This window comes from Hoplias malabaricus, chromosome 5 (genome assembly GCF_029633855.1).
Source record: "Hoplias malabaricus isolate fHopMal1 chromosome 5, fHopMal1.hap1, whole genome shotgun sequence".
Taxonomy (NCBI): Eukaryota; Metazoa; Chordata; class Actinopteri; order Characiformes; family Erythrinidae; genus Hoplias; species Hoplias malabaricus.
This window is the reverse complement of record NC_089804.1, coordinates 9,564,934-9,581,359: the sequence shown is the minus strand read 5'-3', so window position 1 is coordinate 9,581,359 and position 16,426 is coordinate 9,564,934. Positions and strand designations below refer to the sequence as shown.

Below are 16,426 nucleotides of genomic sequence, written 5' to 3'. Positions count from 1 at the left end.
TCTGCTTAATATACAATCTAATATTAATGTGAAATCAAAGGTGATCTTTGACTTTGGTTAATTTCTGTATTTTGTCTAAAAAAAAAAAAAAAAATGTCGTACCAGGAGTAAACATCTGAAGAATCAAGAGCGCTTTTCCTCCAGCAAAAGTGAAGAGTGGAAGGGTCACAAGGTCATGCCCTTCCTCAGCACATTGCCTCCAATAAAGGTCTGTTTGTCGGCAGGATTGGTGCATTGCTTTGAGGTCAAAGATTGCCTCTAGTTTAGTTCCAGCTGTAGCGCGCCAACATGATTCAAAGGAACAGGGTCCCTGGTATGCGCAAGACAACATTAGCATAAACATCCATGTGTAAACACTTAGGACTGTTGCGTATTGCCTTGATGCAAAGCTCGGGGGAGGACCCATACCATTCGTAATCCCAAATTCCCATGAAAACCGACTCGCATGTTCTCTGGGAAGCTGGTGTTTCTGTAATGGGACCATTGTGTGGATGTTTTCGAAGTGGGTAGGTTCAACACAAATGACTACAAGGAATGTATATTGTGGCTGTCTGATTAAAAACATGCATCTCCCAAAATAGTAACTTTACAGGAGAAGGATAAATACCGTCTTAACTTCCAATGGAAGTCAAAGTAAAATAATAATATTCCAAATAATTTTGGAGCGTTTCTTTTGGTTCATTTTTAATTTGATTAAAACCTACATTGAATATCATCAAGAAATTTTTCCTTTCCAGAATCACACTGAGAATCTTTTTGCATCCTCTTTACCCCATGACCTTCTTCATGGACTAAGGCCAAAGAATGTGCCCTTAACCCTGGCCTGCTAGGTCCCCTAATACAGACCAGGCCTTGGAGCCTAAGCGCTGCTCTTAGACCGGCAGCTTGGACAGAAAGCAGATGGAGTTATTGCTTGCAATGATGAGAACAGGAACCCAGTGTTCTCAGCCTGAACATCTGTGAGTGTGCTGTCCGTCACTCTGTGACCCTGACATTTTCTCAGCACTGTCCTACTGCTGCCTCCCACATTGTTCTATTCTGAGATGTGGGTCCAAGAGTGTGTAACTATAGAGGACCAATCCAGAGCCTTCTTACTGGGATTACTTTGGATGTAGATCTAGGTTTCGCAAGGCTTTTGATTTTCAACCCAGTCAGATGTTATGTTGTTTTACCCTGAGGCTAACAATGTCAGCCAGACACCGGATGTTTCTAGTAGCATCTTTGCCTCTATCCTGCTGCTGATTTCCTCCAGTGTTCTGATTGTAGTCACTATTAATAGCTTACGATCACACATCCGTCTTTTGTAGACTTGAATCAAAGCAAAGCGAACCTTCTTTCCTCATTTGTAAACTAACTGTGCGAATTGGTTGGTGTATGTTCATTTCCTTCCTGCATCTCCAGCCTGATTTCCAGGTTTTTTAGATGCAGATCTCTGCCAAGTTTCCCCCAAACCACCACGTAGTGTCTTCCCTACTAGAGGATGCTGGTGGTTACTAACTTTTTCCCATCTTCACCACAGCCTACTGACTCTAAAGAGACGAGTTCCCTTTCAAATACTTTCTCTATCCTTCATACCATGAGAATTTATGAGGAAATATCAGAAGTGTGCATTATTTCTGTTTCCAGCTTGTACAGTTTTTTAATGAATCAAATATGGTGACTTAAAGAAGATTTCTAACATTATATTGTGAATTATGCAATAGTCCTTGGAGTTTGGCAGCATTTCAGTCTTTCCTGTTTGTGAAATACTCCCAGGATTGTGGCCTGTATTCCTTAAAGTCTTGCACACACACACACCCTGATCTGGGCACAATCGGTTTTGTCTTTAGCCAACAGGCTCAAGATTAGAATTCTAAATACAGAAACAGCCAAACCTTGGACAATTCCAGAGCATTACAATATGTGCGAACTGACTGCTGGTTTAGGTGGAGACTATGTGGTAAATGTAGAAATGGCCATATTTAGGAACTATGGAGGCATTTAGATTACAGTTTAGCGCAACCCTGGATGTTTCTTAGTGCTGTGTAAACATCTACTATGGCTTTTGGCTTCGTACCCAGCCCTGGGGTTCTGGTCTCTGTTTATGAGGAGTGTGTTCTCCCAGTGTCTGTGTGGGTTTCCTGCAACGTTTGAAAAAACATGTCGGTAGTTGGTTTTGATTGTGTGGTATTATCCACAGATAAAAGTGTGTGTGGCATCCTGTAGAGGTTGTGTTTCTGCCTTGTATCGAATGATTCCACAACCACAGCCTTAATCCAGGATGCAGTAGGTATGGGAAATTAATGCAAATAATGTTTTTCTTTATTAATGTCCTGCTTACATAGGCTTACAGCAAGAGTGCATGTCATTTTTAACAGGACTCACTGAGTAGGTATCATGCTGGACACTGACTGTCCAGGACTAAAATTGAATGTCCCTGTCTTACCGTGTTTTGCATGATTGAGGGTGGGGGAGGGTGTTAGCCATATTGATGGGATAGACCTGCTGTGCCATAGGCATAATAACCAGAATCTAAAGAATTGGCATACACTTTAAGCAGTCTTAGAAGGACACAGGTTTTCCACACAGTGTGTGAAGCATATGTGACATGCTTATTTTATGCTAAAATGCTACAAAGATCAAACAGCACAGCACATTTCTTACCCAGTCTCTTACCCAGCCCTGTTCAGAACAACTGCTTTTAGTGTCTGTAGAGAATGAGTCTCTGTTTTCTCCAAATGCGATGTCTAGAAACACTGGTTTTTCATCTGTTTCCCTCTGTTTTGTTTCTTCTCCATTCTAGTTTCTCCAGGTTTAATTAGTACACTTTCTCCGTGTTCCTTTTGATTGTTTTGCTGTGGTTCCTCTGGTTCGAATGGACTCAGAAGAGGAGGTGGGACATTCTGAAATCTCTGCATTCTACATAAGACACAGCACAAAATGAACTTGTTTACACCATGGTTTCATCCTTAGGCTGATTGCCAAAACTCGCTGCTGTTTTAGTAACGGTTTGAGGGTTGGTAGGCATTAATGTGCAAATGCATTGAAACAGGGTTTGAAGGGAATTATCAGCAGGATGTTCCTGATGCATTTGTGGTGTCCCCTGTCTCTGACCCCTTTTTAGACAGGGGCAGTGATGATGTAAACAGAGCATGGCATGTTCCTTTAAACAAGAACGTCTTGTGCAATGCAATGTCGTATAATGGATGTTTTTACCTTCATGTTGTTTTGGTTGGGCCCCGTTTAGTTTCGGTTTTCTCGACCCGTCTGCAGCTTGTGTTGTCTTTTCTCAAGCATCCAGTCTTTTTTTTTTTTTTTTTTTTTAAATAAACCAAGACTTGTTTATTTCAAACATGGAGGTTGGAGTGTCCACTGTGGTCAGTTTTTAACTGTTTATCTCTCCATATTTAGGCTTGTTGCCCATGTTCTATTTTAAGTAGTCAATTACTTTTTTCCTTTTTTTTTTCTCACCCATCCTATAAAGCTACTGCTCCTCCTGCCCGCCTCTATCTTAAAGAGATCTTAGAAATCCAGCAAAAAGATGCCAAACTCTTCAGATTCCTAACTTTCCCTGTGTGCTTTCATTCAGCCCAAGTCAGTAATCATCTAATCATTTTCAGCATATGTTTCTTTCTCCTTCCCCTTCTGTTGCCTAAACCCTTCCCTTTAAGAGTCTCGCCAGAGTGCTTCCAGATAGTGAGAGATGTCTGCGCAGACAGCTGGCACAGGAGCATGGTGTCCTTGCCAGAATGTGCTTGACTTGTCTGCAGCTGGATGAGTTTTTCTGGATGCATGAAGCACGTTCAGTTGTTCGGTGCTATTCACTGTGGGCGCTGAGAGACACGCTTCTCTTGTTTTGGATCAGTAAAGAGTGGTAGACTTTGCTGCTCACAGCAGTATTCCTCCCCAGTAATTAGCAGCTGAACATTTGATACTCTTTGAAATACACAGAATAAATAATGAACTTAAATACTCTGGACACCTGTTTATAACATTTATCATTTCTACTGAAATGAAGGGAGTTACTAGAGTGTTTGTCCCCCTTTGCTGCTGTAGCAGTTGTTGTCACAATTCTGGGAAAGAATTAGACTAGATGTTTTGAATATTTTCTTAAGAATTTGATAGCATTTAGCCACAAGAAAATGAATAAGATCTGCTATTAGAAGTTAGTTCTGGCTGAATACTTCAACTCAGGGTGTTCCTTCTCTTCAGAGGATGTGTTTCCACTGCTCCTTCTACTAATCATGGGGGAGTTAATACCCCTTTTATCTGATGCCTGGTCTTAAGCATAGTGACTTTAGGCTGAAGTGCAGCTACTCGAAAGATACTGTTAAACGTGTGTGTTCAACATGCGTGTACTGCGTGTACATAGTGTCGCAGTCACACAGCTCCAGGGACCTGGAGGTTGTGGGTTCGATTCCCGCTCCGGGTGACTGTCTGTGAGGAGTTGGTGTGTTCTCCCCGTGTCGGATTCCTCCGGGTGCTCCGGTTTCCTCCCACAGTCCAAAAACACACGTTGGTAGGTGGATTGGCGACTCAAGTGTCCGTGTGTGTGTGTGTGTGTTGCCCTATGAAGGACTGGCACCCTCTCCAGGGTGTGTTCCCGCCTTGTGCCCAAAGATTCCAGGTAGGCTTTGGACCCACCACGACCCTGAACTGGAAAAGGGTTACAGATAATGAAGGTATGAGAATTTCAAATGATTCTTTAACTCAAAGATTTGTCTAAAGGCATCCTGATGAAGTCATTTAAAGTTACATTCAGTAAGATTTCGTATTTTTGCTCTGGAGCTCCCCCTACAGTGAGAGGTGTTTCCTACCTTAATCCAAAATATCATAGTGTAGTTTCTGCAGTGCTGAGACCCAGAGTACAATGCCCAGGCCTGTTTTCCCTATTACAGGTCAGGGTAGTAGTATGATTTTGAAGATGTAATTCTAAAGTAAAAACACTACCTAGTGTTGCTTTAACAACAAGATTTGACGTACTCGTACCTGTTGTTTTGCATTTTCGTCCAGAAAATCAGAATAACTGTGACTGAAGTAATGGTCCATAAAAGCTATAAGTATAATTTGGCTTTATTTTTAGCTTCTAGAACTTTAAAATGAGTGTTTATTTCTACAAATGTTCAGTGTTGAATCATAAAATCTGCTGTGGACTGTGGCTTTGCCATGGAGACGAGGCGCTGGAATGTGTTAAAGGAGGACTGTGTTTCCGTGTACCTGGGAACACTGAGGCCAGTCGCTGTGCTGGCAGTCAGCTCTGTACTGGATGGGGAAAGGACAGGAAAAGAGGGAGGGAGGCAAGCAAGAGGGGGCTCCAGAGGCATGAGTGGAATTCGCCTTAAAAGGGGTACAGTTTAAAAGCCCCATGAGCCATGCTACCTCCTTTCCTGTCCCCCATAATCCATCTGTTCTGCCTCGGAACAAGAAAACTTAACAAGAAGCCAAATATGAGTGTACTGCGTACACTCTGGATGTTCATTTGACTGTAACTTTTTGATTTGTAATGGAGTCATCTTTTTTGGCCAGTAGAATCCCAGCAGTAGAGACGCAGCATCATATCGGACTCTTTATACGTGAACCTGCAACAATATTGACTTCACAAATCATTCACGTAAACAATGAGTCCAGAGTAGCATGCTTGTGTGTATGCTTTTCCTCTCTCCTGCTCTGCTGTGGGAGGCCGTGGAGAGGTGGGGGGAGGGTTCAGCACGGGGCTGCCTTCGCTCTCACAGTCTCAGTTACACAGTTATAGCCCAGTGGGCACCCCAGAGCTCCCGAGCAGCACTGGTCAGCTTGCATACCAGTTTGACCCAAGCTGTGGCTTTCCCCAGTTTCCCAAGAGCTGCTGTTGTTGCGGTTTCCTTCGCCATTTCAGTCTGTGGCTGCGCTCCGTTTGCCTCTCCACAAGCTAGGCAGGTTGTGTAAATAAAGGGCTGAAAAGTGGGCAGTACAAGGAGCCTGTGTAAGGTGGGAGGGATGGCACAAGAAGGAAATGAGGGAAAGGGAGATGGAGTTGGGCTATGAGGGGATTACTGAGGTGTGAAGTGGAGATTATAGAAGAGGAGGGTGGGGAGGTCAGATGAAAGCAGGATTGGTGGCTGAAGTTTTGAGGAATGAGACACACAAGTGGCAGTGGCGAGGCAGCATGTACAGGCAAAGCATACTCCTTGTGCCAACATGGATGATGGGTGTTTACAGAGGAAAGTCATGTACACTGCCCATCAAAAGATTAGTTACAGCAAGGGAATCTCAATAACCACATGAGGCAGATCAATGCTTACAAATCAAATGATTGACAGTTCACAGGAGAGTGGGTCGAGAAACAGATTCATCAAAACTAATAGTGATTTATAATAATGAATATTATTTAAACATTTGACAAACACTGAATGTGTAACTTCATTTTGTGTAATGGCAGGCATTTATAGACCAGTATCACATTCCAGTGTTTAAAGGTTGTTCCGGTGGTCTCACAAGCCGGAGGTCAGACAGCTGAGAGACGTTAGGCTGGAAGTCGCAGGTGGTGGAGGTATATTTAAGATGTGTCGAGTTCATTGTTAATGGCTGTCTACTTTGTCTCAAAGATGCAGTAAGTTGGACAGTTGGGAATGGTGAAGAGGACTGATGTGTTTAGTGAACACACCCAAACATACTGTAAGATTATTATACTTTAGATATAACAATCAGTCCCAATGCCATATTTTTCAGTTTCAGTGTTCAGTGGTGGTGTGCTGAGGCTTTTCAGATTTGTGACTAACTAGAGGTTAAATAATGGACATTTGCATAAATTTGCTTTTGATCTGCCTCTGTGATTATACCCATTTCCCAAGAAATTAAAAGTTAGATTCAAAACTGTAATAAAAAAAACTAGGGTGACCAGACGTCCTCTTTTACCCGGACATGTCCTCTTTTTTAGACTTAAAAAATGTCCGGGCGGAATTTTACAAACGTCCGGGATTTTGTTTTTCTAGAGCTTACATAGAACTTCGAGAAGCGTTTCGTTCTCAAACTAGTCCCGCCCTCCCCTACTCCGATTGGTTCGCTTGAGTGAGAAGGGGGCGTGGTGAAGTAGCCTAGAATCTTCTGATTGGACGGTCTGACTGTAGAGCTACCGTTATTGGTCGATAACCTTCTCTGTAAACATTTAATTGGTCAGTCTGCACGTCACTAGTCCTTGTTTACCTCAGGCAAAGCTCATGTACCTACCCTCATATCGAGCAGCTATGCCGAAACGTAAAAGAAAGTTATCGGAGGAATTAAAAAAGAAATCCCCCTGTTTTGTGTAGCAAACAAAGGTGTAAAGAACCCAAAAGCACACATGGGTTCAGCTAAGCATACAACGGCAGCAAGGGGCGTGACCTCCCCTTCTGAGACTTTTTCACCATCTCAGATCTGGTCACCCTAAAAAAACAAAAAACTCCTTATAGAAATTTCAGACGATGTATCCTCACCATTCACACGCTCTCCTGTCTGTTTTAGTCTCCAGTCTAATGTGATAAGCCCCAGTTTCTATAAATGAATGAAAAAAACAAACTAGCTCTGTCGGGTATGCTAGTCTCTCTCTCACACACCAAAATGAGGATGTTGCGCTATTTCCGCTCCATAGGTGAGTAATATTAACTCATGTTTGTTTAAGGTGGACATGTCTCCAAACTCAGGAGACGGCTAACCGCATTACCAAACGTGCTACAAAAATAAACAACTCGAGTTACAAACAAGTTTTTGTGGTAATTCAAACAGTGAATACAAAACATAGACCAGTTAAACTTCAGCCACGTACAAACAATAGTCTTTATTTCCTTCAAACTTACCGTTCCACCTTAAAAGTGTTTCTCCACAATTCTACATGTTCCCTTTAAGTGGGCTGTTGTTATCTGATAGAAACTATAACGTCTCCCATTTTAAGGTCCCCAGCGAATGTGGTGGACGGAAGATGACATCATGATACAATTTCACAAAACAAAGGAGAAGACATGGTTTAGGGCAGTGTTTTCAGTCCCATTGAAATAAATCAGCATTTATTAGTCAGTCTGTAATGACATTTTTGATATTCGTCCGTGTGAAAAGAAATGTAAACAGCTGATTAATGTGGGTTTTACTCTTCTGGGAAGGCTTTAAATTAGGTGTTGGAACATTTCTGTGCAAGTTTGATTGCATAGGAACATTTGTGAGGTCGCATGACTCCTCTACCTGTCCTCTGGGTAGTAGCTGGTGCTCTATCAGTTCTGAGCTGTGGAGCAATGCAGCTGTGCTCTCAGAGCTGGGGGGGGGGCTTTATAACCCTTTCTAACACTTGGCTTTGGCCATGGTGTGTTTCTCATATACAGCTGCTTCAGAAAGTCCTATTGTAAACAAATGGTGCACAGATTCACTCACTGGGAGCGGTGTCTAGAACTGTGTATATTTTATTAGTTAAAGTGAAAATCAATTCCCCCAGAATGGATGAATTGTGGTATGTATGCCGCAGAGAAGGTGAACACAATGTGTGTGTGTGTGTTTAGGAAAAGTGGGGGTGGGAGCTGAGAATTTTCTCCAGACTTGGACTTTGAGTGAGGCTGCATGAGTGAGCGTTGATGGGTTTAGTTTGGGAAGGCAATGTAATTGTTGCAGCTGTGTGTGTGTTCCCTTCATCAAGTAGGAGCTGTGTGTGTGAGAGAGAGAGAGAGAGAGAGCACTTGCCTGAAAGAGAGCCAAGAGAAGGGGAAGGGCCTCAAGTCCGTCGACAAAAACAGCTGCCCCAGTGTGCTCGGGAAAACACACTCAGTCAAAGAGAGGCAGAAGGAGGGACGAGGGCAGGAAAGAGGGAAAAAGAAGGAGAGGTGGGACCGTGAGGGTCCACGGCTCTATATGGGTTGCGCTCTGATTACGGACTGCTGCGGGGACGAGCCCAAGCCAGAACCAGAACTGGTCAGAGGGTCGTTTAAGAGGGAGAGGGTGGACAGCCGGAGCAACATGAGGCTCACCAAGGTGAGTCACTTAGAGCACAGTTTACTAATGGAGCTATTGTGCGCTTCTAGCTTAAAACCTGTAGGTCCAAATGTGTAAATATCTTCAGGGAAAGTTGACATTGGTCTGTTGTCAATGGCCCTTGCCTCAGGTGAGCAGTGCTGTTTGAGACTTGAATGTGGTCCAGAGCACAATTTACACTCTGTGTCCAAAGTCTGAAGACTTTTTAATCGGTAAATCCAGCTACTATATGGACATAGATGTTTTGTAAACAGCAGTTCCACATGAGTTTGTGTTCACTATGCTTCATGCATATCATCAGTGTGAGCTTCAGGGATATAAATCCTCCCGGTGTTGAGCTGTGGAGCAGTGGGCCTGCATTCTTTGCATTGATGTAGCCTCAGCCAATACATTCTGGATGAGTTGGAGTGATATTAACGATCCAGAACTAATTCAGTATCTGTACCAAACCCCACTAGGAGTCAAAATGTGCATGCCTGGGTGCAGGCGACAAGAAGGGGCTGGGGATGGAGAAATATCAATGCCATAACACCTCAGCCAATCAGGTGATTCACTTCAGGGTCGCAATTCGTCCAGAGCCTACTCGGAATCACTGGGTGTAGGTGGGAAAACACACTGGATGGGGTGCCACACACTCACACATTCACTCATAAACGCACACCTATGGACACAGGAGTTGCCCATTCACCTACCAACATGTTTTTGGATTGTGGGAGGAAACTGAAGCAGCTGGAGGGCGTCACGGAGGCACAACATGTAGAATCACTCTCACACAGCTTCAGGGTCCTGAGGTTGTGGGTTCTAGTCCCACCTCAGGTCACTGTCTGTGAGGAGTTTTGTGTGTTAGATGGTGGTCACCAATTGAACTGTTACTAGTGCTCTTCTACTTATTCTTATTGGTTGGGAAAAGTATGGGGGGCACACACATTTCCAGCCTGTTCCAATACACACAGAATATATTAGCCAACCAATATGAATATAACACTGTGTTACTAACTCATTTTCAGAATAAAGCTTCAGTAAAAAGTTTGAGATCAGTCCAGTCGCCACTTTGAAGGTCACTGGACAGGAGCTTGACTTGCAGTCAAGTTATTCTTGAGCATTTTAATTTTTCAAATATATCATCTAAGTGATCATTTAAGTGATTGGTTGTGTGTTGCCTTTTTCAAATTAGCTTTTTTCCACAAATCAAGTACACACTGGATTTCCATTCACTTCAATCCAAATCTGTTGTCCATTTTTCTGGGAAGACACAACACTCCTTGTGGACTTTCCTATGCTCATCCATTTTTTAAATCTTAACCTCAGTAAAAGCAGAGACCTCAGTAAAGCAGGCACAGTTCTCGCAGAAAACAGGATCATTTGAAAAGCATATATAAGCATTTACATCATAAGTTGAAATATAGCCAATACACATAGAAATATATGGCTGGCTAAATACAGTTGAGCCAACAACCCAATGGTTCCCTGCCACAATCGAGCGTAAAGGCTTTCCAAAAGAGTAGAGATCCACAAAATTTGGTCATGTGGTGTCCTTCCAAACAGTCACTTCCATTTGCTGTTGGCTGATTCTTGGGTTTTGAAAAAAAAAAGTTAACTTTGAGCTTTATGGACATCCTCCATGTCTTTGTGTAGATTGCAGTCAGGGACTAATGATGTGGTGCATGTTCCATGGGGGAATGAATGTGACAAACCCTGTTTGTGAGAGAGAGAGCGTATGTGCTGCAGTCCACTCCCCAGAGCATTGTTACGTGGCGCACAGTGTGGGAACGTCGAGCCCTCTGGATGATGTCACGGGATCGTATCTGACCCCTGATAAATCCTGGGAATTAAAGTTAATTCTGTGTGTGTGTGTTTTGAATTGTTCATCCCAGTGCTATAATAATGTTTGCCACACGTGTTCTCATTGCATTTGGGGAGTATTGGAGCTGTAAGAACGTTAGCGTGATCAGCTAATGATGATGAAAGATCAGTCCTGATTCAGCCCCTCCCAAATGTAGTGATAAGAGCTCTATCACTTCAGAGAAGGCAGTTTCAGTTACTTTACACCCATTTAATCAATATTTGGCACTGAGTATGGTTACGTTATGTTTTTGTGGCACAATCTCCAGAGCATCCCATTTCATTTGAATCTATGGAGATTACACAAGCTGTGGATACATTCCTCAGTCCCCAATGAGTGCACTTTGAATGACTGTCTACACACCTTTGGACTGAGAATCTCTACCAAAACACTTCAGCCACTTTTATATTCCCAGCTTTGTCATGCTCAGATATAATAACCATCTTCATACTGATATTTTTAATAGTAAGTCTTGCGAAAAGCTGTGGTTTGTTTTGAATTCCCCATCCCCGTATTGTAACCGTAATGTTAGGTTTGGCAGAAGTGCTTCATTTTGTTCCTGCTCTGTGGGAAGAGTGGGGGGTTTTGGTAGTGCATTAAAAACAGTAGATGATCATTTCACTAGTTATATGACTCCAAAAGCCAGACAGTTACGAGACAACTATAGCCAATCAGCCATTCATCATTCACTCATTCACATAACCCGGTGTTCGATGGAGCTGGTTGGGTAATGTCTGTGGATTTTGCCCTCCCTGTTTGTGTTCTGAGTCTTAACAAAGAGAGGGTTCTTCTCAGGAGTAAATTGTGTCTTGTGAGGCTGTCAGAGTGGTGGTCAGTCTCACTGAGCTGCTATTGTCTCATTCTGAGTAATGCTCAGTCGTTATTCCTGTCTCCAGGGTGGACTCTGATGTAGACGCTGGCTTACCATTAGATGAATGTTGAACTTATTGGGCTGGGCTGTCTTTAGGATTTTTTTTTTTTTTTACTTAACTTTTGTATTGTTGTGGGCAGCATGTAGATTGAGGCCTAAATACTTTAGCATTAAAGCATCTGTCTTAGCAAGGCTTTGTCTCATGTGGAAGCATTTGGACACGTTTGGTCAAAATACGTAGAAAAACGTTTTTAAACACACACTTACAGTTTATCTGCTAGTAGTTATTTACACACAAAATGTGGTTTGCATTATTTATTTCATATATATTTGGCAAATAAATTGTGAATGTGCATTTAATGTTAATATATTAATACATGTAAACCTGGAAGACCAACAAAACCTGTCAATTGACCAGGGCAAACGTGCATTCAACTGCACAATCCAAAAATCAGCCTTTTTTATGATAATTCTGGTGCATTGTCTTTTACAGCTCATCAAATCTAAGTATTAATTGTTAAGTATTTAATTCAGTCTCATTGTCACAGCTGTATAAAATCAAGCACCTAGTAATTTAAGAAAGAATGGGTTGTTCCAAAGACATCACTGAATTGGAGCATGGTATTGAAGTGGGGTGCCACCAGCTAATTTTATTTTATTTTTATGCTAGAAGCATTTAGGAACCACAGCAACTCAGCCATGAAGTGGCAGACCACTTAATGGTACAGAGTGGCTTCGCTAGGTAAAGTGAGAGCCTAAGACAAAAAGAGTTCCAAACCTGCAGTTAAAGCTGCAAAGGGGGAACAAACTTCGTATTAATGCCCGTGGGTTTAGAATGGGATATCATAAAAGCTCTTGTACACAGTACTTTAGTATTGTGGTGTATTGTGGTCCAAATCAGTACATAAATCCTGGTTTTGGCGGCTTTCTAAAAGCACCAGTAACCATCTCAATGCTCCCTTTCTAAGGTAGTAACTCTGACAACAAGCATTTCACCCAATAATTCAAAATAAAGCAAGCTGTCTCCAAACTTTAAGGACAGTGTATCTGCTGACCAAATAACAAGCATGTGTTTTACCCTTCACCACAGAAGAACGACTCACATGAGCTGTCAGTACTAACACGCTCAGCCTTTTTTCAGGCCAAACGTGATGCATGGTTGAGTTATGGGTCTCTAGTTTTCATGCTGGATATCCACACCCTTTAAGAGCATTATGGGGGCACAACAATGCACGGCCTAGGTTCTGTTTGTGTGGTTTATACTATATTCCTGGAATATCCTTGGAATGACAAACCTTTAACAACAAGTGCTGGTTTATGGCAGCCATAATCCACAGGCATGTGCCATAAACACCACACAGGAAAATGCCTGGTCAGGTCCATGTTTAAAACAAGCCCGTTATTCCCATATCGTTGTAACACAAACACACACACAGACTCATGCCACCATGGGAGTGTGTGTGCAATGCTCCTATGTTTTAAATATACAACTGTGATATAGGCTACATTATGAAGCTTTATATGACACTGTACTTTCAAACGTTTCTTAAGTGTTCCATCTTCAATCATCACTATCTACAAAATGGGTATACACCCATCAGCATTTGGCCGTAAAGCAGTAGAACTGTGTTTTCTAAAGTGATGAGTACACAATCCATTATCCACAACTAATCGTTCAACACCAATACCTGACCTCACTGATGCTCTTGTGGCTGAATGTCATCAAATCCTCACAACAAGGTTCCAACATCAAGACTAAAGCCTTCTGGGGACAGAAGTATTTGTTAGTGCAGTAAGAGGAGAACCACCTTCTATAAATACTCTTGGGTTTACATGTAGGTGTTAAAACCTTGCCACTGTGCACTGTACAAATGCAGTCTCCTGGGTGGTGCCTGTAATAGTAGGTGTTCTGTACTCTCAGATAAAGAACATAATTATACTATATTTAATATGTTTTGAATATATTTAAGAGTTATATTTTTAGGTATTTGACTTGAATACAGACCATTTCTTTCATTATAGGTCTATGTATACAGCCATTTTATTTACTATGTAAAACTTCCAGTGCTTTTATTTGGGTCTGTTTGATAATGGACTAACAGTAATAGCTTCTACCCTTCTCTACAGCCCACTGCTTGGGGGGTTCAGCTGCTCCAGAGTGGCTCGTTTGTTTTATTGCGTTTCTGTACAAATGATACAAAAAAAACAAACAACTAATACATTCAAGATGGCTGCCCCTTAAAGTAGCTGAACTGGCTGATTAAAGGAGGTATCTACAAAATACTATAGTGTTGCATTTCAAGATTAAATGCTTGGGGTGACTGGTTGGTAAATTTCACCATTTAAGCATTTCATATTAAACCCCAAGCTGTCTGATTACATGTCAGTGACTACGGTGAGCACAAAAGATGTCTGAATAAAGATGGACCACTTTTATAGACCACTGTAATACAGTGCTGTGAGGGCCAGTGTTCTAAGCTGGATGAAGTTTTTCCGTAAGTGCTGTACAGCACATATTCCACGGCTAGAACATGTGTCTGCTTGCAATTGGGAGTGAGAGGGGAGCGCTGTGAGAGTGTTTGTGCGCGTTTGCATTGTGCATGAATTTGATCAGGCTCTGTTTAGTTCATGCTTTGAGAATATGTGTCAACAAATCAGAGAGAGGTGGGGGGAGTGGTAGAGAGAGAGAGAGAGAGAGACAGAGTATGAGCATCTGAGGGAGGAATGTATAACGGATAGGAACAGGAAAGCCACTCGCGTCCTTTTTCCACTTTCCTAAAGCTACTCCAGCAAAGCGCTTGTCCGGCCCAGGTTACAAAAACAAAGTCCCTCTCTCCTGCATCCTCTGCTTGCTTCTCTTCACCGTTCTGTCCATCCAGAGGGGCAGAGTTTCCTTTGGAGGCACATGGTTCAGCCACGAGCTGGAAACTGGCTGGGTCTCAGCAGAGGGATGTGATTCAGCATTTTATCAAACGCATAAAAATCAAAGTAAACATTCTCATCCTCAGTCCGTATTTCCCTCTTCTGCTGTCCTTCTCTAACACCCTGCTCCCTTATCCAACTTAGCCTCCCCCATCCGACTCCATCCAGTCCGCCATCACCGCCCCCCCCCACACACCCCAACTCCACAGCACAGCTGTAGTTGATCAGCCCTTGGCTTTTCTCTCCCCCAATCATTCTTACCCTCTCTCCTCCCTCCTTCATTTCCTCTGACTAAATGTTCTCATCTCTCCTTTCCCTCTCTTTCCCCCCTTTTCTTTTTATTTTCCCCATTGTTTTTTATTTGCTCCTTTTCTTGCTCCTTCGCATTCTTTTACTCCTCCTTTCAGTGTTCCATCACCTGATCTGTACCCATTCATGCATTAGTCAACAAGTCATCGCTGGTCAGAAATGTTGTTTTAATCTCGTTCTGCTCGTGGCCGTTGCCAGAACCTCTCTGAAATAAATGATTTTCTGCAGAACCCTCCCTTAAAAAAAAAAGATAAATGAAGATGTTCTTCACTGGGCGCAGTGCTGGGTGTTTCCAAACGGCTTTCCTGTTTTCTCCAGAGTAATTTTAGGTGTCATTTGCTGAAAAACGCCTTCATTGGCACATGGGCACACCTCCCGACATTCCTACAGTGTGCTCTTCTCTTTAGAGTAATAACTGCATTAGCTCCTAAACTGCTGGATCAGTGTCAGCAGCGGGTGGAGTCTTACACCTTCAAACTGTGTAAACACCTTAAATCAACTCAATGTGTTTAATATTTCTAGAGAGGAGAAAGCAGTAAGAGTATAATGACAACAGTTTATTATTCGAAATATCTCTGCTTCATTCAAGGAAAGCCATAAAAGACAGTACAGTGCAAAAGAGTGGTCAGAGACAATTATTTATTTATTCATCTTACAGTTATAACCAGTTATTCATTTTTCGGCACCAGCGACTTATTTACAAATTTAGACTCGTCATATTCACTTCCTTGGATGCTATAGGGTTATTATTTTTTTTATTTTGGATAAAATAATTTTGACCACTCACTTGGCACATCCTTTCAGACCCTTAGTGTTTCTTTTAATAGTGAAAGTCTGGACACATACCACTTGTGGATTTTGTTTTTGTGGATAATATGTAGTTACTGGGGACGGCACGGTGGTGCAGCAGGTAGTGTCGCAGTCACACAGCTCCAGGGACCTGGAGGTTGTGGGTTCGATTCCCGCTCCAGGTGACTGTCTGTGAGGAGTTGGTGTGTTCTCCCCGTGTCCGCGTGGGTTTCCTCCGGGTGCTCCAGTTTCCTCCCATGGTCCAAAAACACAGGTTGATAGGTGGATTGGTGACTCACAGTGTCTCCCTGCAAAGGACTGCCCCCCCCCCCTTCCAGGGTGTGTTCCTGCCTTGCACACAGTGATTCCTGGTAGGCACCGGACCCACCGTGACCCTGAACTGGATAAACGCTTACAGACAATAAATGAATGAATGAATGTAATTACTGGCAGTTTTAATGGGAAATTGATTAGGTGAATCATGCCTGGTGTTTGTTGCGTACTGTAAATTCACTCTATTTAAGATGATTCCACTTCTTTTTATGTGAGAGAAAACATTTTGACAAAAAGACCGGTGGGTTGGGAATATTTTTGTGAAACACTTCATTTTTTCTTGTCCCCTGTTCTCCTCTCCCCTCCCTCTCTCCACACTGGGCTTCTGTAAACAGTGTAAGTTCATATCCACGTGGCTGTGTGACTTGGGGAGTGTGATGAAGACTTGTTTCATTCTTGGCACTTGGACGAAT

General features: G+C 42.6%; 1 protein-coding gene across 4 annotated transcripts in view; it reads left to right on the top strand.

Moving 5' to 3' along the window:
• Positions 1-8,769: 8,769 nt before the first annotated feature.
• The window catches only part of tns2a (tensin 2a), a 58,622-nt gene continuing 50,965 nt past the window's right edge, over positions 8,770-16,426 (top strand). For all 4 annotated transcript variants that reach the window (XM_066671231.1, XM_066671233.1, XM_066671232.1 and 1 more), the window contains exon 1: positions 8,770-8,946. In XM_066671231.1, coding sequence (XP_066527328.1) covers positions 8,827-8,946 — 120 coding nt within the window. In that variant the 5' untranslated portion in view covers positions 8,770-8,826. The remainder of the gene's footprint in view (positions 8,947-16,426) is intronic.